This window comes from Phascolarctos cinereus, unplaced genomic scaffold, assembly GCF_003287225.1.
Source record: "Phascolarctos cinereus isolate Bilbo 61053 unplaced genomic scaffold, phaCin_HiC Scaffold_726;HRSCAF=1367, whole genome shotgun sequence".
Lineage (NCBI taxonomy): Eukaryota > Metazoa > Chordata > Mammalia > Diprotodontia > Phascolarctidae > Phascolarctos > Phascolarctos cinereus.
In genome coordinates, this window is record NW_027556098.1 from 419,475,410 (window position 1) to 419,495,408 (window position 19,999).

At 55.2% G+C, this 19,999-nt stretch overlaps 2 protein-coding genes across 3 annotated transcripts; both read right to left on the reverse strand.

The window, feature by feature from the left end:
* Nucleotides 1-306: 306 nt before the first annotated feature.
* LOC110220177 (uncharacterized protein ZSWIM9-like) lies at nucleotides 307-6,975 on the reverse strand. 2 transcript variants are annotated; one of them, XM_021004110.2, is made up of 3 exons: nucleotides 6,818-6,975; nucleotides 3,705-4,003; nucleotides 307-3,118 (listed from the first exon to the last, which is right to left on the reverse strand). In XM_021004110.2, exons 1-3 carry the CDS (start codon nucleotides 6,965-6,967, stop codon nucleotides 1,762-1,764), a joined length of 1,806 nt encoding a protein of 601 aa, XP_020859769.2. In that variant the 5' UTR covers nucleotides 6,968-6,975; the 3' UTR covers nucleotides 307-1,761. The 2 variants fall into 2 exon arrangements, with proteins under 2 accessions (XP_020859769.2, XP_020859768.1); XM_021004109.2 differs by lacking the exon at nucleotides 6,818-6,975 and adding an exon at nucleotides 5,458-6,666.
* Nucleotides 6,976-9,974: 2,999 nt separating this feature from the next.
* On the reverse strand, nucleotides 9,975-19,995 carry ZSWIM9 (zinc finger SWIM-type containing 9). Its single transcript, XM_021004107.2, is given in 6 exon segments — nucleotides 9,975-13,139; nucleotides 13,142-13,628; nucleotides 16,017-16,329; nucleotides 18,614-18,717; nucleotides 18,719-19,307; nucleotides 19,857-19,995. Coding segments are annotated over 5 exon segments (3,018 nt in total). The 5' UTR covers nucleotides 19,298-19,307; nucleotides 19,857-19,995; the 3' UTR covers nucleotides 9,975-11,604.
* Nucleotides 19,996-19,999: the final 4 nt, after the last annotated feature.

Below are 19,999 nucleotides of genomic sequence, written 5' to 3' on the forward strand. Positions count from 1 at the left end.
ACTCAGGAGTTCCTAAGTGGAGTCCCTCAACTTTTTAATAAATATTTTGACAACTGTATCTCAATATAGTTTCCTTTATAATCCTATGTATTTTTTTTTTGCATTTCAAAACATTATTCTGAAACCTACAAAGATTTACATGAACTGATGCAAAGTGAAGTGAGCATAACCAGGAAGCAATATTGTACAATGATCCACTATGAATGACTTAGCTCTTCTCAGCAATATAATGATCAAAGTCAATTCCAAAAGACTAATGATGGAAAATGCTATCCACATCCAGAGAAATAACTGATGGAGTCTGAATGAAGATCGAAGCATACTAGTTTTCACTTTATTTTTTTCATGTGTTTTTTTTCTTTCGGATCTGTTTCTTCTTCCACAACATGACTAACGTTGAAATATATTTTACATGATTGTACATATAACCAATTTAAAATTTTTACCTTTTTAGGGATGGTGGAGGAAAGGGACAGAAAAAATTTGGAACTCAAAATGTTTTTTAAATGAATGCAAAAAATTATTTTTACGTGTAATTGGAAAAGCTAAAACACTATTAAAAATTAATTCTTAAAAAGCCATTATTCTGAGAAGGGGCCCACAGGCTTCCAGAATGCCATGACACAAACAAGGTTGAGAAGCCCTGATCTAATCCAACCTACCCACCCATTTTATAAATGAGGAAACTGAAGACCAGCACTCTCAAGCAATTAGGTAGTAAAAAGTGTATTGGACCTGGAAGTCTGAAAGACCTGGGTTCACATTCTGAGTCTGACACTCCCCAGTTACAATGACCTTGGGTAAGTCGTTGAACTGGGGCAGGGGGGCGGGGAGTGCCTCAGTTGCCTCATCAGCAACGTGGGGATTAAGCTACATGTCCTTGAAGGCATCTCCTGTCTCTAAATCCAGACTGTAAGAGTTAGTCAGGGCCCAGGAGACATTCCAGGCCGGAAGGTGGAGGCCAGGTCAGTCTCAGCACAGGGCCCTGGCCCGCTGGCCTTTCCTCTCCACCTTCCACTCCCGCCCATCCCTCAGTGACCAGCTCCAATAACGCCCTCTCCTCTAAGAGGCTTTCCATGACCCCTCCTCCCTCTGCCCAGCAGGAAAGGCCTTTGCTCGGCACCCGACAGACTCCATAATGCCATGTCTGTTACCCGCCTGTCACTCATCTTCCCGCTAGTCTATGACCTGCAGGAGAGCAGCCACAGTATCCAAACTCTCCTGGCGTCACCAAGCACATGGCCCTCACACAGCAAGTGTTTATAAAATGCATGCTGGATTCACTGAGTCAAGTAACAGAATGAACGTCAGTACCAGGGAAGCTGGACCCAATGGGGGAGAGCCTTCTTGTGGGGTTCTCTGACACCAAAAAGGATGTTAGAGCTGAGAGGGGCCCTCAGGATCATCTACTGCAACCTCACCCCCACCACATCTTTCACAGGTAAGAAAATGCACTTTCATGCCCAGTATCCAACCACCCCTTTCCTCAAAAAAGTGTCCCAGCTTGTGGGAGGTAGAACACCCCACAGAATGTGTTTTATTCTTGCCAGGAATCATACAAAACTGCCCCTCGTGTTCTCTTGTTCCTGTGGCAGGCACCCACCCTACCAGCCTGATGGGCTCCCCTCCTTCCCAGGCCAGTCCAGGTCTGAGGGGCAGGGGAATAGGATGAAGAAGGCCAACCCATGATGTTCTCTTCTACCCTCTCGAGTGTAGGAGCTAGCAAAAAGGGAGGCCCTACCATGGTCCCAGGCAAGAGCCTTACCCATCATCACCACCCGCAGGGGGCAGAAGGCTGACATCAAAGAGGGCCTTCCCTGCCCAAAGGCGTGCAGCAAAGATGTGACGGCAGGGCCGGTGGCCGGCTGTGAAAATAGAGCAGCTACAGGAGGCCAGGTCGGCCCCCACAGTGAAGGTGGCTCCCCGGCCTGTCCCTTCCAGCACAAAGCCCCCACCTTCTGCCGGCTGGATGCCCTCGCCATGGCGGGCCAGTGCTAGCTCCTCAGCCACCAGGGCTGCCACCTCCCCAGGTCCTACTGCCTGGTAGCGCTCAGCCACTTCTTCAGCCTGCAGCCCCTGAAGTTCCATGGGCAGGCTCTCAAGGTCCAGCAGGCCCCGAACAGAGCCCGCTAGAGATGAATCTCGTGCCAGGGCAGGTAACAGCTTCTGCCTGTGAGCCTCGAGGTGGTCCACGAAGGGGCAGCTCTCCCCGCGATGGTATGCCCAGCAGGCGACCCAGGAGCCTTTGTGTGGATGCCAGGTCTCCAGAAAGTAGCGGAGGAACTCTAGAGGGGCCACATCTTCCAGGTCACTGAGATACTGGCTGTAGACCTTGGGGGAGGCTGCGTTGGCCAGGTTGTGAAGGAGGTTGACAACGTGCCGCTCCCCAGCCACAGCCAGCTGCCGGGCTCTACGCCCCAGCACCTCTAGGACCTGAGCACGACACACCTGCACTCGAGCGCGGGGCAAGACCTCCTCTACAGCATCCACACCTGCGAGGCAGGACACACCAATGGTAAGACACTCCACCAGGGCCTTGATCTCAGGGACACTCTGCACCAAAGAGGCCACGATGAAGACCAGCAAGTCAGGCGTGCCTCCGCGGGCAAGGCAGTAGGCCACCTCACGGCCTCGCCCATTGGCATCCTGGCAAAGGACGGAGTACAGCTCAAAATCTCCAGGCAGGCTGGCCGCCTGGTCCAGGAAAAGGAGGCGGGGGAAGGAGCGCGCCAGCTGGCGCATGTGAGACGTGGCCAAGAAGATGGAGTTGAGGATGGCCACATCCTCCTGGAAGACCAGCTTGACCTTGGCCCCCGGGTCAGCCCGGAAGAGTGTGTGCATCTCCCCAAGCAGCTTGCACATGCCTTTATCCTTGGCCCGGCTGTAGTCTTCCAGGTTCCACACAAGGTCAGGGGCCAGAAAGCGCTTGGAGACACTGTTGGTGATACGAATGGGCAGGCCCAGGCTGGCTTCCAGCTGGCGGCGCTTGAAGCATCGGGAGAACTCCCTGGGCGAGAACTCATGGTTATGCTGCAGTCTGGCCTCCGTCACCACCAGCCGATCCTTCTTGGGGCCCAGGCGGAGGGTGATGAGGGCCGGACAGTCAATCTTCTGGCTTCTGGCAGGGAGAGAGCAGGAGGGGGGTGAGGAGACAGGAGAAAGGTGGGAAAGAGAGAACCTGAGAGAGACAGGACAGTGGGGGGAGGGGCTCTGCCCTAGGGAGCAAGTAACTCGGGGACAGCCAGGCAGCATCATGGACAGCAGAGCTGAAGTCAGCCTGCTTCTTCCCCCCACCCCTCGCTCCTGGCTCTGCCCTTGGGGTCCAGAGAGACTAAATCAGCCCTACCCTTCAGATGCCATCTCTCCTACAGGCTCACCATTCCCAGGGCCCACAACCTATCCCGCTGGGCTACTGCCCACACTGGTCAGCCCCCTCTGGCTCTCCTCCCACTGGGGCCCACAGTGAACTGAACACAAGATTCACACAGGTCTGATGGTCGCCCCTACAGCCCGTCACCTCTCTGAAGGAAGCTGAGGGTCACACTTTGGCCAGGGATTTGGCTCCCACCTCTCAAACCGCCTCCCTTGGGGCCTGCTGATGCCTGACCCCCACTTCCTCTCCCACATCTTTGGGATTCTGTCGACAATCATGCCAGCAGCCCCCCCCAACCCACCCAGGAAGGGGGCAGGAAGGAGGCACTCACTGCCGGTCTCGCTGCACAACGCTCTGCCCCACATAGGTACCGCTGTGCTTGCAGATGAGGCGCACAAAGCGGAAGCGCAGGGTGGTGGCCAGGCTGGGCAGGTAGGGCAGCGGAGGCTGGCGCAGAGAGATCAGGGGCTTGAGGCTGGCGATGATGAACAGCACCTTGTGCCGCTCACACCAGTCATCAAAGAAGGTACTGAAGTGGTGCCACGTGTGAAACTCCAGGCCCGGGCCCAGCTCACCCATGGCGGCGCCACCAGCAGAGAGGTCCGCGCGGTGCGAGGCTCCTTCCTCCGGCTGCGGGATGGATGACAGGTGCACCATGAGGCTCCTTCCTACCCTCTCCGCATCCCACCTCCCACCCCAGAGTGCACCCACGTCTTCTTCCTGAGGGCTAACTACGTGCAGGGGCAGCAGAGGTGCTCGGAACCAGGGAGTCAAGTCTTCCTGAGGATTGACTGTGTGCAGTGAGAGCACCACAAAGGCTCCCAGTCCCTCCTCTGACACTTCCTAACCGTGAGACCTCAAGAAAGACACTAAGCCCCTTCAAGCCTTAGTTTCCTCATCTGAAAAATGGGGATAATAATCCCTGGACTCAGGCTCTCTTAGATGAGGACCTGGTCTTCTATTTTACTGAGGAAAAAAAAAACCCAGGCCATTGGCTATGAGCTCCCTCTCTCGTCCCCTCCCCCTCACCCGCTGTCACGCCTATACCTTCTTCCACTTGCTCCCCCTTCATCCCTGTCTCACTCCTAGCCAAAGCTAGAATCCCCTCCCATCTCACCTTCTCCCACAGACAGCCCCTCTGTCAGCACTCTCTTTCACTTCTCAAGCTGCTTCCCTACTACCTACAAACACATCCACATCTCCCCCACCATCCAAAAACCCTTCCTTGATCCCCCCACCCCACTGTCGCCCCATTTCTCTTCTGCCCTTGGTGTCTAAGCTCTCTGAGAAGGCCATCTCTACAGTGGGGGGCCTCCGATTCCTTTCCTCTCACTCCCTTCTTAACCCCTTACAAACTGACTTCTGACCTCATCACTCCACCCAAGCTGCTCGCCAGTTACCAATGATCCCTTTAGACTTCTCAACCCATCTCCTTCTTGTCTTCTCGGCAGGATGCCTGGACGCTGTCAATCACCCACTTCCCATTGACACTCTCTTCTTTCCAGGTTTTGGGACACCCCTCTCTCCCTTATTATGTCCCATAGACATTTACATTCAACAATTCCAAAACTGAACCCATTATCTTTCCCTTTTGCCCCCCCCCCACATTCCCTATTACTGTGGAGGGTCCCCCCACCCTCCCAAGTGCCTCAGGCTCACAAGCTAGGAGTCATCCTGGACTCTCTCCCCTCACCATATCCAAGCTGGTGCCAAGACCTATCGACTTCACCTTCGAAGCATCTCCCTAGTATGCCCTTCTCTCCTCTGACACAGTCCCTACCCTAGGGCAGGCCCTCATCACCTCACACCTGGATTACTTCAATAGTTGCTGGGGGGAGGAGGGTCAACCTCCCTCCAGTGTTTCCTCACTCCCATCCATCCTCCGCTCAGCCACTAAAGTGATTTTGTAAAGTACAGATCCAACCATGGTACCTACACACAATAAACTCCAGCAGCTCCTTATCACCTCTAGAATCAAACAGAAAATCTTGTTTGGAGTTCAAAGCCCTTCTTAAACTACCCTCCTTTGCAATCATCTTACGACTTCCACAGCAATCTGTGCTTTTAGATCCAGCGATACCAACCTCTTTGCTGTTCCTCTCACAGACCTCCTTGGCCATCCACTCTGGAAGTCCCCCAAGCCTGGGACATTTTCCCTCCTCATCTCTGCCTCTTCATCTGCTCTCCCTGGCTTCCTTTAAGTCCCAGGTAAAACCTCATCTGGGGGCAGCTAGGTGGTACAGTGGAGAGAGCTCTGGCTTTGGAGGCAAGAGGACCTGAGTTCAAATCTGACCTCAGACTCTTGAAACTTACTGTGTGACCCTGAACAAGTCACTTAACTCTGACTGCCTCACCAAAAAAATAAAATAAAATCTCATGTACAGGAAGCCTGCTGCAATCTCTCTTAATTACAGTGCCTTCCCTCTGCTAATTATTTCCCAAATATCCTGTCTATACCTTGTCCGTACATCTTTGGCTACTTGTTGTCTTCCCCATTATACTGTGAGCTCCTTGAGGGCAGGGACTGACTTTTGCCTCTTTTTTTATATCTCCAGCACTTAGCACAGGGCCTGGCACACAGTAGACACTTAATGTTTAGTGACTGACGGATTGACCTGTACTATCTGCCTACCTCACAAGGACCATGTGAAAGAATGTAATAAAAGCACTAAAGAAATTCCCTGAAGAGGGATGGGGCTGGGAGTACAGATCAGAGCTGGAGATGGAAGAGCAGACAGGTTCAAGGGGAAGAAAGGATTTCAGGAAGAGATCTGGTTACAGGGAGACAGGGGATGTGAGCTGGAGCTGGGCTAGGGGCGGGCCACAAGAGAAAGAGGGTAAGGCAGGGAGTGGGAGCTGGAGGGGTCAGAGGACAGGCTGAAGAGGAGGAAGGCAAGGAGCAGCACCAGGTGAGAGCAGGGGCAGGACGGGATCAACAAGCAACTGGAGACGGGGGAAAGGAAAGGACCGGGAAAGGGACGGCATGAAACCTGATGGGCTGGGGGCAGTTTGGGGACAGCAGGGCAGTGCGGAGATGGGGATGGGGTCAGCACCAGGGACGGAGATGGCGATGGGGCCAGGCGCACGGGCAGGACAAAGGGATGAGGCTGGGGATGGGGATGAGGATGGAGACAGGACCGGGAAAAGGGGACAAGGACAGGGAGAGCCCTGGGAGGGCTCAGGATGAGATCAGACCCAGGGGCCTGGGAGTGGGATAGCATCAAAACAGGCCTGGGGGTAAAGGTAAAAAGGGTCATAGGTCACGGTCAAGGTGGGGAACTACTCTGAGCAGCACAGCCCCACCCACCCCACCCTCTTCCATTACCATGGAGACCCACTGCGCTCCCACTCATTAACCCCCTCCGTCACCATGGCGACCAGGGCCGCTCCTCCTCCCTCCCCCATCATCATGGCCACCCACCCCCACCCGGCCTGGCGTGTTACCATGGAGACCGGAGCGGCCTCCGCCTCCACCCCTGCCCCCTCCTCTGTTCCCCGAGAGATGGCGGCGCGGAGCGAGCCCCCCGAGCAGCGGCCTGGGAGACAAGCCCACAATGCCCCGCGCGCCCTCAGCGTCCCGCCACTTCCGCACATGCTCCCGAAGAAATTCCCGCGGAGGGGCGACGACCCCCCCCTCCCTCCTTCTCCCCCCGCCCCCCCACCCAGCGCACGCGCGGATCTCCTTCCCGAGACTGGACAGCGGCAGCCGCCGTCCGAGGAAAGGGGAGCGCGTGGCATCCTGGGAGTTGTAGTCCTCACTTAACTACTTCAGCTCCCTCTCCCTTCAGGAGCCTTGGAGCAGGTGCCCATGGCCTTTGAAGGGACGGAGGGCACGCCGGGGGGGCGGGGCTTTGGGAAGGAGCGTGTTGTTTCCATAGCAACGGTGAGATCCTAAGGATGCAGAGGCGGGGCCTGGCCCTGGTTGCTGGTTTCCTGGGGGGCGGGACCTGGGATAGTCTGTTTCACTGGGAAGGAGCTTGAAGATGTCTATGGGCAAGACCTGAGGGCCTGGAGTCAGGAAGATCTAAGTTCAAATTCAGCCTCAGACACTCACTAGCCGTGTGACTGAGCAAGTCACTTAACCCTGTTTGCCTCAGTTTCCTCCTCTGTTTAAAAAAAAAAACTGGAGAAGGAAATGGCAAACCAGTCCAGCCAGTATCTTTGCCAAGAAAACCCCAAATGGGGTCAGTAAGAGTTGGACAGGACTGATCAAGAGCCTGAGGAGGCAAGGATTGGTTGTAGTTTTTGCCGAGGCAGCAACCCTCTTAATTCCAGTGCCTTCCCTCTGCTAATCATCACCTCATTTATCCTCTATATAGCTTGCTTTGTACACCGTGTATTTGTTTGCATGTTGTCTCCGCCATTAGATTGTAAGCTTCTTGAGGACAGGGACTGTCTTTTGCCTCTTTTTGACTCCCCAGCACTTAGTGTAGTACCTGGCACATAGTAGGAGTTTAATAAATGTTTATTGATTGATTGTCAGTTTCCTGGGGGAGGGGCCTGAGTCAGATTGTTTTCCAGGGGTGGAGCCTGATGTCTATGGGCAGGGCCTGAGGAGGGGCATGGGGTTCCAGAGCTGCAGAAACCTCCTGGAAGTTCGGGAGGATCAGCTGTAGGTCCGCCTTTCCCCACATCCCCCACCCCGCTTCTCTCAGACCCTCCCCACTTCCCCACCCTTCCCACCTCTGTCTGGCAGCCTTATTCCCTGTCCTTGGGTCAGCTAGGCCCATCTCTCCTTCTGAGAGGAATGGAATACCATCCACCTTGTGTGCTCTACCCAGCCAGACAGGTGGCCTAGCTCATCCTGGCCTCTGAAAGCCCAGAGCAAAATGGGTTCCCCACTGGCTACCATGTCTGGACAGTTCCCATCATGTCTTAATGATGGGGTTGGGATCTGGACCCTAGAAAGGAAAAATCCTGGACTTTCCCACACGGCCAAATCTCTGTCATTCACATTAAACTATAAACCCATCAACTGGCCTTTCATTGTGGCTACTCCCAATCTCCCAATTCTGTTACCCTTAATCTAGCCTAGCTCTCCCTTGTTTTACCTCTCTATGGCCCCCAGCCATTTCCCACCCTTAATCCTAGCTAGGCTCCATTTTCCCTTGGCCACGTGGTCCAGGTCCCAGGAGTTCTGTTCACCCCAGCTTACTGGCCACTCCCATCCAGGTCCTCCTTAGACCCCTCCTCCAGTCACCCCAAACTACTTGGCCACTCCTAGATCCCTCCCACAGTCTTTCTATATACAAGGTCCATTTTGTCTCCATTAAGGTGCTTAGATTCTTATAATCTAACCATTGCTCATATTCTTAAAATCTAGCCACTGCTCAGATTCTTACAATCTAGCCACTAGCTCCCTAATGTTCAGACTCCTTACGAGTCTGCCCGATATTCTAATAAACCTTGTCTTTGGCAGAAAGAAGGCTTGGGTAGAATTCTTTCGGGCAGGATCTGCATGTTGTGATATTTGGGTCCCAGCACCCCTAAAACTCAACATTTCCACCCTATTTATGTCTATGTGTGTGTACACACACACACACACACACTCACCTGTTTTGTTTCACTCCTACACCTCTTTCATTGCCATGTATTGAAAGTAAGCTCTTAGCCCCCTCTTTGTTGTGTCCACTGGCCCCTTGATGCCATCTGATGGGGCCAGCCAGGTTAGGCCTCTATTCTGTGGCCTTTTTTAAAACACCACTATTTAAGAAAGATGTTGATTAACTGGAGAATCTCCAGGGTGGTGAAGGGCCATGAGGAAAGGAAACTGGGGGGGATAGAGAAGGCACGACATTAGAGTAAGGACGTGTTCTCACAGATACACTTACTCAGTCTGGTCCCAAAGGGCTCATGTGTCCCAGGAGCAATGGGAACATCTGAGTCAGAAAAAGCTTCCAAACAACTGGACCTCTCCAGGTGAAATGGGACGCCCCTCCACATTGTGGGTTTCCAGCACTTCTACATCTTTGAACCACTTCTCAGCCACTCTGGGTTGGACTAGAGGCGCAGAGGTGTTCTCCAACTCAGGCATTGCTTACAATTCCCTCCTCCTTCGTACTGCCACAGGGAGACCAAAGGTTTTCATTTGCTCACATTTCCCCTCACCCCCAAAGGCATGTACACTCTTGTCTCAGTGCCTGCCTCACAGTAGATGCTTACTATACAATTATTCAGTGCAATTGAATGAGTGTGGTCCTGTGGCCAAAAACTCTTCAACACTGGGGGCCAAACTCCAACCCCTGGCTACACAGTCTACCCATCCAGGCTGGATGCCTTTCCACCTGGGAGAACACCCTCCATCCTAGGGTGAGACAGCAGGGAAGCATTTTGATGTGCGTGGGGATTACATTTTACAGATAAGAAAACTCAGGATGGGAGACAAAGGAATACTTCAGATTCCGGTTGAACTAGATAAGGTCTGAAATCCTTTCCAACTCTTGGGACTGGGGTTTTAGCAGTTCATCTGATAATCTACAGTCTGGACCAACCTTCAGAGATACCTGGTCTGAGACCAGGGATTTGGTAAACCCTCCTTACCCCAAGGAGAACCAAGGACACAATCAATTGACCAGCAAGCATTTCTCAAGTGACACTGATGTACCAGGCCCAAAGAAGTTTACTGGAGATCAGTAAGCATCACAAGGTAGGGTTGGGCTGGGGACCAAGCCACAAGCTCCCCCATGTTCCAAGATGGCCCTTCCAGGTCACAACACTTCAGTGCCTTGCCAAAGCCCAGTTTCCAAGGGAACACAGCCAAAAGGACACTGAATTCAAATGTATTCACAATCTTTCTAGGGCTCCGTAAATTAAAGGTTGGCACTAAATGTTCTAATCCCATAATGGCCTGGGAGCTCTAAGCCACTCCCACTCCTTGCCATTGACAGGGCACCATCCTCAAGTTAGCCAGACTGCCTGCCAGCCAGAGGCCTGCTGATTCCTGGGGGTTTACCACCCATGGAAACCAAGGAGAGAGAAGGAACAATAGGGTCCAGAGCCCTGGAAGCCCAAAATCTCTGTGCTCCTGTTTCCAAGAAACCCAGCCCACACAGCTCAATCCCATTTACTGATCATTCTGTAGGATTCTATAGGATTGAGGGCCATCTATTTTAAGCCTCTTGTTTCACAGATGAGGAAACTGAGGCCCAGTGAAAAGGACTTGCTCAGAATCGACTCAACCCCACAGATTCTCTCAAGACACACATGGAGGACACTAACAATTCCCTGTACAAATCCCTTTGTTACCTTGAACCCAACTACCCATATTTGTGGAGATCGGAGATACAAGGTATTCTGAGATTTCCCAGACTTAACTCATGGCAGAAGAAGCAAAAGAAATCAAAGAGATATTTTGCTAGAATCTCTCCAGCTTGAAGTCCACACCCACATAGGCCTAGAGCTTGGCACAGAGGGTACTCATACTGACCTGTAGATGTGACTCATCGGCCCCACTTGGACTTAAGCTCTATAAGGGGAAGCTACGTCTTTTTTTCTTTTTTCTTTTTTTTCCCTGCCTGCCACCGGGTAGAAGCTTTGGAAGTGCTTGGGATTGGAGGAGATGGTAAAGTCCAGCCCCCTATTTAGCCCTCCCACCCCTATCGCCACCCCACCCCCCAGCAGCCTCGCTCTCCCAAAAGAGTCCTTCTTATGGGAACAGAAATCAAACCCCCACGTTCACTTCTTGACAGACAGGCCGGGAACGGTCCCCTTGCCAAACCGTGTGAGTCATCCTCTTTCCCGCTCTCTCCTCCCTCTCAGGCCCAGCAGCCACGGCCCGTCTAGTTTGCTGAATGGGGGCCAATCCGAGTGAGGAATCCAGCTGAAAGTCAACTGGCTCCTTCCATTCCTTCTCTTACATGCATCACCTACCTTCACCTCTCCTCTCCCCTTCTGTCTTCTCCCAGCTCTCCTCCTTTCTCTTCTCTCTTTCCCCCTTTTCCTAACCTCTATTTCTATTCTCACCCTAATTCCCCTCTGCCCACATCCCTCAGCTATCACCTTTTCCATTCCTCTTGGGGGACAGGAAAGGGGAAGAATTCTGTGACAGCTACTGAAGAATCACTTTGTCCACCACGTACGAGTGGGCTTGGGGATCTCCGAGCACTTGTCCTTCCCCAAAGTAAAAAATCCCAAGGGAGGCAGGAAAGGGAGCTCCCGGATTTTTGGACCTCACTGAGCACCCTCACTCCCGGTGGTGGGAGGTGCAGGGCAGGGGGGTAGAGTTCCAAGGCTCAAGGCTCAGGGGCCCCTCCCCAGCTGTCCCTGAGCAGGTCCATGTGAAATAGGGCAGCCCCCACCACAAGGCGGGCAGCAAAGAGGTGGCGACAGGGGAGGTGGCGGGCAGCGTGGATGGAGCAGCTGCAGCGGGTCAGCGCCGCATCCAGGAGGAAGTCCGAGGTCCCGTCCTGCAGTGTGTAGCCTGTCCCAGTCCACCGGAAGCCCCTGAGCCCATGCTGCCGGGCAAAGGTGAGCTCCTCAGCCACCAGACCAGCCAGCTCCGGCCCACACACAGCCCGGAACCTAGACAGCAGCTCCCAATCCTCCTCCTCCGAGGAGCTTCTGGGCCGCTTCCGGGCCGACGCCCTCTCATCTCCAACCGCAGCCGTCCTCCCTCTTCCCTGAAGCTCTCCCACTGTGGCCCCAGCCTCCTCTCTGTCCCCCAGCTGCATCCTTTGCCCTCCATCCCACAAATGCATCCCCCTCTCCCCTCTGTCCTCAAACTGAATACTGCCCTCTCCCAGCTCTGTCCCTCTTCCCCCTCCGTCCTCTAGCTGTGCATCGCTTTCTCCCAACTGAGTCCTACTCTCTTCTCTGTCCCCCAACTGTATACCTCTCTCCCACAAATGGAATCCTCTCTCCCCTCTGTCCTCCAACTGCATACCTCTCTCCCCCAGCTGCATCCTCCTGTCCCCTCCGTTCCCCAACTGTATACCTCTCTCCCACAATGATAGCCCCCTCTCTCCTCTGTCCAACTGTATACCTCTCTCCCACAAAGGTAGTCCCCTCTCTCCTCTATCTCCCAACTGTATACCTCTCTCCCACAAAGGCAGCCCCCTCTCTCCTCTGTCCCCAAACTGTACACCTCTCTCCCACAAAGGCAGCCCCCTCTCCCCTCTGTCTCCCATCTGTACACTGCCTCCCCCCAGTTGTCTGCTCCTCCCCTCTCTATCTCCTAATCTTACTCTTCTTTCCCATAAATACATCCCTCTTTCTCTCAACTCTCTACCGATCCCTCCCAACCGTGTCTCCTTATCCCCTCTGTCCACAAGCTGTACATCTCTTTCCCCAAAATGCATCCCCCACTCACCTCTGTCCCCCCACTGTGTTCCCCTGTCCCCTGTGTCTCCTAACTGTATGCCTCCCTCTCTCAGTCCTCGGTCCCCTAACTGCACACCTCCTTCTCCCAACTGTGTTCCCCTGCCCCCTCTATCTTCCCACTGCAACCCCCTTCCGCCTCCATTCTCTAACCCCACCCCAGGTCCGGTCAGAGTGGCCTTGGACAGGCCCTCTTCTCCCACCAGCCCCTCTCCCTCACTGTGCCCCCGCTGCAAGGCCACTAGGTCACGGATACACTGGGCAACTGTGGGTGAGGGGCTAAGCCCCCGCAGCAAGCGCTGCCGATGCCCTCGGACCAGGGCACAAGCATCCACATTTCGGGCTGTCTCAAAGGCCCACAGGCGCACCCACATGGCCCTGCGGGGTGCCCAGCTGCGCTCAAAGTAGTCCACGAAGGCAGCCGGGCAGGTAGCCCGCAGTTCGGCCAGAGCTCCATGTAGGCTGCGGCGGAGGCCGCCCCAGCCAGGCGGCAGAGCAGCGGCCACAGCCCGGGGTCCTCCCCGGCCCCGCCCAGCTCCTGGGCTTTGCTGAAGAGCGTCTCCAGCACCTGGACCCGGCAGATCTGGACGCGAGCCCCGGGCAGCAGCTCTCGGACGGCCTCCAGCTGCGTGCCCACCTCGGGCCCCACAGTGACGCAGCGCACGCGGCCCTTGATCTCCGGGACGCTCTGCACCAGCGAGGCGAGCGTGAAGCGCAGAAGGTTGGGGGTGGTCTGGCGCGTGAGACAGCAGGCCACCTCCCGGCCACGGCCGCGGTCATCCACACAGAGCACCGTGGACAGATCAAAGGTGCCCTGCAGGCCCGGGAGGCGGTCAAAGAACAGCATGAGGGGGAAGCGGCGCAGCAGGGCCATCATGCTGGACGTGAGGAAGAAGACGGTCTCCACCACGGCTTGATCTTCCACAAAAACCAGCTTCACCTGGGGAGGGCAGGGAGTCAGAACCCGCCGCCGTGGCAGCCCACAGCAGCCCATGGCCCACTGCCCGCTGAGGCCCGCCGCTGCTTCCCTCCTCTCAGCCCCGCCCCCACGAGGCCACACACCACCGGCCCTGCCCCCCACAAATAGGCATGCACCGTGAGCCTGCACACATACACGTGTGCGCAGCTATACACACACAAGAATCACACCACATCCTCATCTCCGCCTTGCCCCACCATGCACAAACGGGCATACCCCAAGAGCCCGGACAGGTGTGTAAACATACACGTGTGCCCACACACACATACCTTATCATGGCCCCACCCACACAAACACGTGTGCATGCATGTCTGCACACACACACAAGGGTCACAACCCCTCTCAGCCTCATCTCAGCCCCCTCCCCACATAAACCTGCATAGACAGGCGTGCCCATGCACAGCCATACTCACACATATGCCTGTATACATGCCTCCACACCCAATCCACACCTGTGCCCACACCCAGACATACAAACATACACACACACCTGTGTACCCACACACCCACTCACACAAGTGTCTGCCTACACACCCACACACATACACATCTGTACCCATACGCAGAGACACATTCACACTCACGCACCTGTGTGCCCACACACACACACATACATGCAAGTGTGCCCACACCTGACCAAGGGCCGCAGGAAAGTCAGCACAGTTGTGCACTGCCTGGCACGTGCCTCCCTCTCCAAGCTTACCCTGGACTACTCATCCTCTGCCCTCCAAACACACCCTGTGCTCTCCCACCTCTCCTGCCCATACTCCCCAAGAAAAGGCAAGGCCTACGAAGGGGAAGGGACTTGCCCAATGTTATGTGACAGCACTCAGACTAGAGCACAAGATTAGTCAGCTCCTCCTCCAGCAACCCCCAACTGTGCCCCTGGGGGGGGCAGTTAGAGGTGCCCAGATAGCACCTGCCACATTGGCACCAAAGATTCCACCACACACACACACACACACACACACACAGAGGTGCTTGCACACACACATCGATCCAGGTTGGCATGACCAATAGATCATCTCTCCCCATCAGTATTAAAGTTTCTGGGAACAGAGACCAAAGCTCTCCCCAACTTAGTTATTCCCTTTGGGGAAAAATGGGGTGTTGAGGTTTCCCAGTCTCTGCCTTAGTCTGAGCCTCAGTTTCCCCCCTGTAAAATGAGGCCTAGATATGATCATCTCACAGAATCTCAAAGTGGGCAGGGATTATGTGACCCAAGGTCAAGGGTCAGAAGGGACATCAGAAAACTAGTCCAACCCACCATTTTACAAATGGAGACACTGAGGCAGAGAGAGGTGTCCAAGGTCACCTAGTGACCTCAGGGGCATTTAGTCCAACTAGTGCCTAAACAGACATCTAGTGCCACCAGGCCTTTGCTTAATGACCCTCAGTGAAAGGGAGTCAGCCCACTCCACTCTGGGACAGCTCCAGGCCTCAGGAAGCTGGCTCCTTACAGCAAACCTAATCTGCCTCTGCAATCCCCCTCCTCCTGGCTCTGCCCCGTGGAGCCAAACAGAACAAGGCTCATCCCTCGTCCAGGACAGTATTTAGCAGAGACTCTTTGACATAGGTATTTAGAAGAGCCCTTCCTACTCAGCCACCCCCCAACGTGAGCCTGAACGCTTAAAGACATTCATCATCTCCCAAGGAAGAGCCTAGCCCTCTCGCCAAAAGCTTGGCCCGGGTGACCCTCAGAGCTCTTTAGGTGGAAATTCCTCCAGACTAGGACGTACAAAGGCCTCTCCAGTCCTAAACCCTCAGATGCAGAGGGCTGCCTCACCTTTGCCCTTGGCTTGGTTCTAAAGGCCAGTGTGAGGGGCAAGGTTTCAAATTCACATAATTACTAAAGTTCCTCGAGAGGGGTAGGAAAGAGCCCAGAGCCAGAGAAGAGAAGGAAAGGAATGGGGCTGGACCCTGCCCCGGGGTCTCAGGGATAGACAAAACTCTTGCAAGAGAAAACAACCTCTACCAACACTGATTGGCACCTTTTCTGCCATTTCCGGACTTACAGGGCTGCTAAAGCCCCAAGTATTCAAGACTTGCCCAGGGACACACATCCGGGGGGGGGGACTGGGGACAGAGGTAGGACTCAACCTAGATCTTCTCTCTAGTTACTATGCAGCCCTCATGCCTCTTCTTCCCCATGAAGAAAAGCAAACATCCTCGAGACCACTGGCAGTGGTTTCCTGCCACAAAATTCCCCCCCCCAAAGCAGCTCTCCTTTGATCTCTTCCTCCCCTCAGCCCACCCAAAGAATGGACCCAGGCTCCAGCACCAGCGGCCTGCCCCTCTGCTCTTGGGTCCACCCGCCCTCTGCCTGCCTGCCCTCTGCGAAGCTAGCACCTTGGCCTCAGGGTCAGCCTGGAAGAGCCCCTCCAGGACATGGAGGGCATCGAGGACACCGTGGTCCCGGCTCTTGCAGTAGGAGAGGAGGCGGTGGATGTCCGCAGGGGCCACAAACTGTTTGGAGATCTTGTTGGTGGTGCGGACAGGGAGGCAGGCATTGGCAAGAAGATGGCCTGGGCGGAAATAGTAGGCAAACTCCAGAGGGCAGGCTGGATGTGAATGGGCCAGGTGGCACTCAGTGACCACCAGGCGGTCCCGCAAGGGGCTGAGCTTCAGGATGATGAAGGCCGGACAGCCTGGCTGGGGGCTCCTGCAAGAAGAGAGGGAGAGGGAGACGTCACCCAGCTGCCTGCCTTGCAGAGTTTCCCGCTGGAAGGGGGCTTAAAGGACTCATCTTTCAATGCCATCCTTTTATAGATGAAGTGAAACCCAGAGAGGACTAGGACTTAAACCGAGGCCTGCTGACTCCCAATACACCATTCTTCCCACTGTCCCAGAGTCCCTTTCTTTTAACCTGAGTTAACCTGCTTTTTGGTTCCCCCCCCCCATTTCTGACCATCCCAGCCAGGCTGCTTCATAACTCGGTATGTCTGTTCCTGTCCAAACTTCTTGCACCCCTCCCATACCCCCCCTTCCCTGATCTCTCTGCAGCAGTCACCTCTTCACACCCCCTTCAGTGAGTAACCCTGCCTCTAATATCTACAGGAATTATTCTAGTCTCTCAGACTCTCCCTAATAGTAACACCAGCGTGTTTCAAGTGGCAAGCCTCTGTCCTGGGCATTCTTCTTGCTGACCTGATCCATTCCTGGGGGTTAATGATCAGTTCTATGCAGATGAGTCCAGTCCTACACACTTGCCCCATCTCCCTGAGCCTCCCAGTCCCATGTCCCCAGCAGTCAAAGCGATGTTTCAAGCTGGGCATTCCAGAGACGCCTCAAAGCCAAGCCCAAAACTGAACCCATGCTCTTTTCCCCTGATCCTTCCTCTCTTCCAGATTTTCCTATCTCTCCCCAAGGGCTCACACTACCTACCATCCTCCCAGGGTCACAAGTGCAGTGACACCTCACACCAGGTACCAAGTCTTGTCACTTCTATGTCCCCAACCTCTCTCACATGCTCCCTTCTCTCTGATCACACAGCAGCCACCCTATTTCGGGTCCTCCTTGCCTTCTGCCCAGATGACTTCAGCTTCTATCTTCTTTCCTCTCTAAGCCACCCTCCACACAATTGCCAAAGTGATTTTCCAAAAGGATAGGGATGATTACCCCCATTTCACAGAGGGAAAACTGAGGCCCCAAAGGGAAAAGTGATTTTCCTAGCAGACAGGCACCCAGCTCTGAGACTCCAGCATCCCTTCTCAACTCCTTACAATAATTCCAAGGTCAGCAAGTTCAGCTCACTCAGACTTCTTTTACAGACAAGAAAACTGACTCACCTCCTTCCCAGCTCTGATCAGAGACCCTGGTGCCCACAGAACAAACTCCTTAGTCCAATATTCAAGGCCTTCCAAAATCTCCAGCCTGCTCTTCCATGGCTCTCCCTCACCTTCCCTGCACTCCAAGCAAAGCAAAGGCCTCACTGCCCACAGAGCAGTCCCTCTGCATTCCCACCTCCCTGCCTTTGCTCACACTGTCTGCTATCCTTGGGATGCCATTCCCTTCTTTAATATCTACCCAATCTTCTGAGTCCAGCTCATCCACAAAGCTTTCAATGTTCCCTCTTCCCCCTCTACATACACATGCCACCCCTTGCTTCCCCCAAACTAGAAACAATCCCTCTTTCTCTCTAATCTTGGAGCATTTCTTAGGCCCTTCTTCCTAGGCCTACATCTCCAGGCCCATGATTTGCCCCTGCCTCCCCCCACCATGTGCTGAAATTGTCTTGGGAGCCTTACTTCAACAGCAAATGCAAAAACAGGGCCCTAAGATCGATTCAGAGGTCACAGACAGACAAGTGCGACTTCAACCTTGCCCACAAAAACCTTATGATCCAATTGGGAAAAGAGGCATTCCGATAACTTGGGGGTGGCAATCGGCATAAAGGAGAGCTCAAAATGCTGAGGAGGGCCCCAAGGCAAGACAGAGACTCAGAGGGAGGCTTCCTGGCCCAGGCAGTCCTATCGCTATCTTGAGCACAAGGGAAGGCCCAGCAATGGGGGCAGGTGGAAAAGAAGAAGCAAAGTACAGATACAGAGATGTAGAGCTGACGAGGACCTGAGGGGGCACAGAGTGGGAAACTGAGGCACTGATTAAACGACTCCCTCAGAGTCACCTGTCTCTACCTCCACACCATTTCTCTAGGGAGTTATGTTAGATAAGGATGGGCAGGTAAGCTGGAAGGGCCTTGAGGTTAAACTTTATTCAGTGGGCAATGGGTAGCCATGGAGGGTTCTGAGTAGAGAGAAGACAGAACTGAAGCAATGTGGCATTTGGGTCTCACTGAAGCCAAGTGTGGGGCTCTGCACACAGCGCAGACTCAATATGAATAGGCCAGTGAGTGAGCGAGCTCTGGGCCCTGGCCCACCTCCCACAGGGAAGCAGGAGCAGGGGCAGAGGCAGCAGCACCAGGCCCTAGCCCGCCTTGAGCCTCTCACCCCGCAATGCCAGGCCGGCCGGCGGGTGCTCTCACATCCTTGCAGACGAGCCGCACGTAGCTGTACTTGAGGACATCGATGAGGGCATGGAGTGGGGGCATCGAGGGCCCAGCGGCATTTGGCCAGGTGCATGGAGCTCTTGACGAAGAAGAGGGCCCGGTGCTGCTGGCACCAAGTATCAAAGAAGCGGCTGAACTCTGCCCACGAGAAAAACTCCCGATCCTGCAGCTCCCGCTCCTCCTGGGCCCGGGCCTCAGCCCACGCCAGCCTCGGCGCCGCCTCGGGCTCGGGCTCCGGCTCCGGTTCGGGCTCCGGCTCCAGTTCCGGCTCCCGCTCCGAGTCTGGCTCCGGCTCCGATTCCTTCACCAGCTCCAGCTCGGGCTCGGACTCCAGCCCTGCCTCCTGTCCGGGCTCCCGCTCTCGCTCCCGCTCCAGCTGGGGCTCCGGCTCCGGCTCCCGCTCTGGCTCCGGCTCTGGCTCGGACTCTAGCTCTGGCTCCGGCTCGGACTCTGGCTCGGACTCTTCTGGCTCCGGCTCCGGCTCGGACTCTGGCTCCGGCTCCGGCTCCGGCTCCGGCTCCGGCTCGGACTCTGGCTCCGGCTCCTGCTCCTGTTCCGACCCTGGCTCGGGCCCCGCCTCCAGCTCCCGCCCGGGCTCGGGCTCTGTTTCCAGTTCCTCCTCCATCCTAGGGTACCTGGGAGTGGCAGCAAGGGGAGACCCAGAGGTCAAGAGAGGGAGGGCTGGACCAGCAGGAACCCTAACCCAGTGCTGACCGCCCGGCAGGATATGGAGGGAAGCTCCATATATACGACGCTGGAGATGGCAGACATTGAAGCTAGCGTTTGCCCACGGGAGACCTAAGCCCTATCTTCCACTGGGGCTCCTTTCCTGAATCTATGCCACCTCCCACCTCTCCCCCCAAGATGTGAAGCCCTACATCCACTGTGCCCCTCCCTCCCACAGATGTGGCATTCCTACACCCAGCTGTCCTCCTCCCTCCCCCAGACGCGGCGCTCCAGCTTCCAGCTGTGCCCCTCCCTCCCCCAGATGTGGCATGTCTGCTTCCAGCTGTGCCCCTCCCTCCCTCCCACAGATGTGGCACTCCGCATCCAGCTGTTCCATTTCTCTTCCCCAGATGTGGAATCTCCCACCGTGCACCACCCCGCAGCCTCCAGCTGTGACCACCCCCCTCCAGATGTGCATCTCTCTCTCCCTCCCTCCTCCCTCTCTCCCCATCACTCACCCCTCCCGCCCGCTCAGAGCCCCAAGGAACAGCTCCTAACGGCTTGGACCCTCCCACAATGCCCGCGAGGCCAGGCGCCCGGCCCGCCCCTCTTCCCAGAGTGCTTTGCTTCCCCTCCGCTGGGTCTGTGCTTGTCCTTCTTC

Bases quoted from the DNA above. Each gene is read 5' to 3' on its own strand.
- LOC110220177 (XM_021004110.2), bottom strand. From the start codon at position 6,967: ATGTGCGGAAGTGGCGGGACGCTGAGGGCGCGCGGGGCATTGTGGGCT. The intron at 4,004-6,817 runs GTAACACGCCAG...TCCATCCCGCAG, and splicing joins AGGCCGCTCCGGTCTCCATG to CCGGAGGAAGGAGCCTCGCA. The intron at 3,119-3,704 runs GTGAGTGCCTCC...TCTCCCTGCCAG, and splicing joins GTTGTGCAGCGAGACCGGCA to AAGCCAGAAGATTGACTGTC.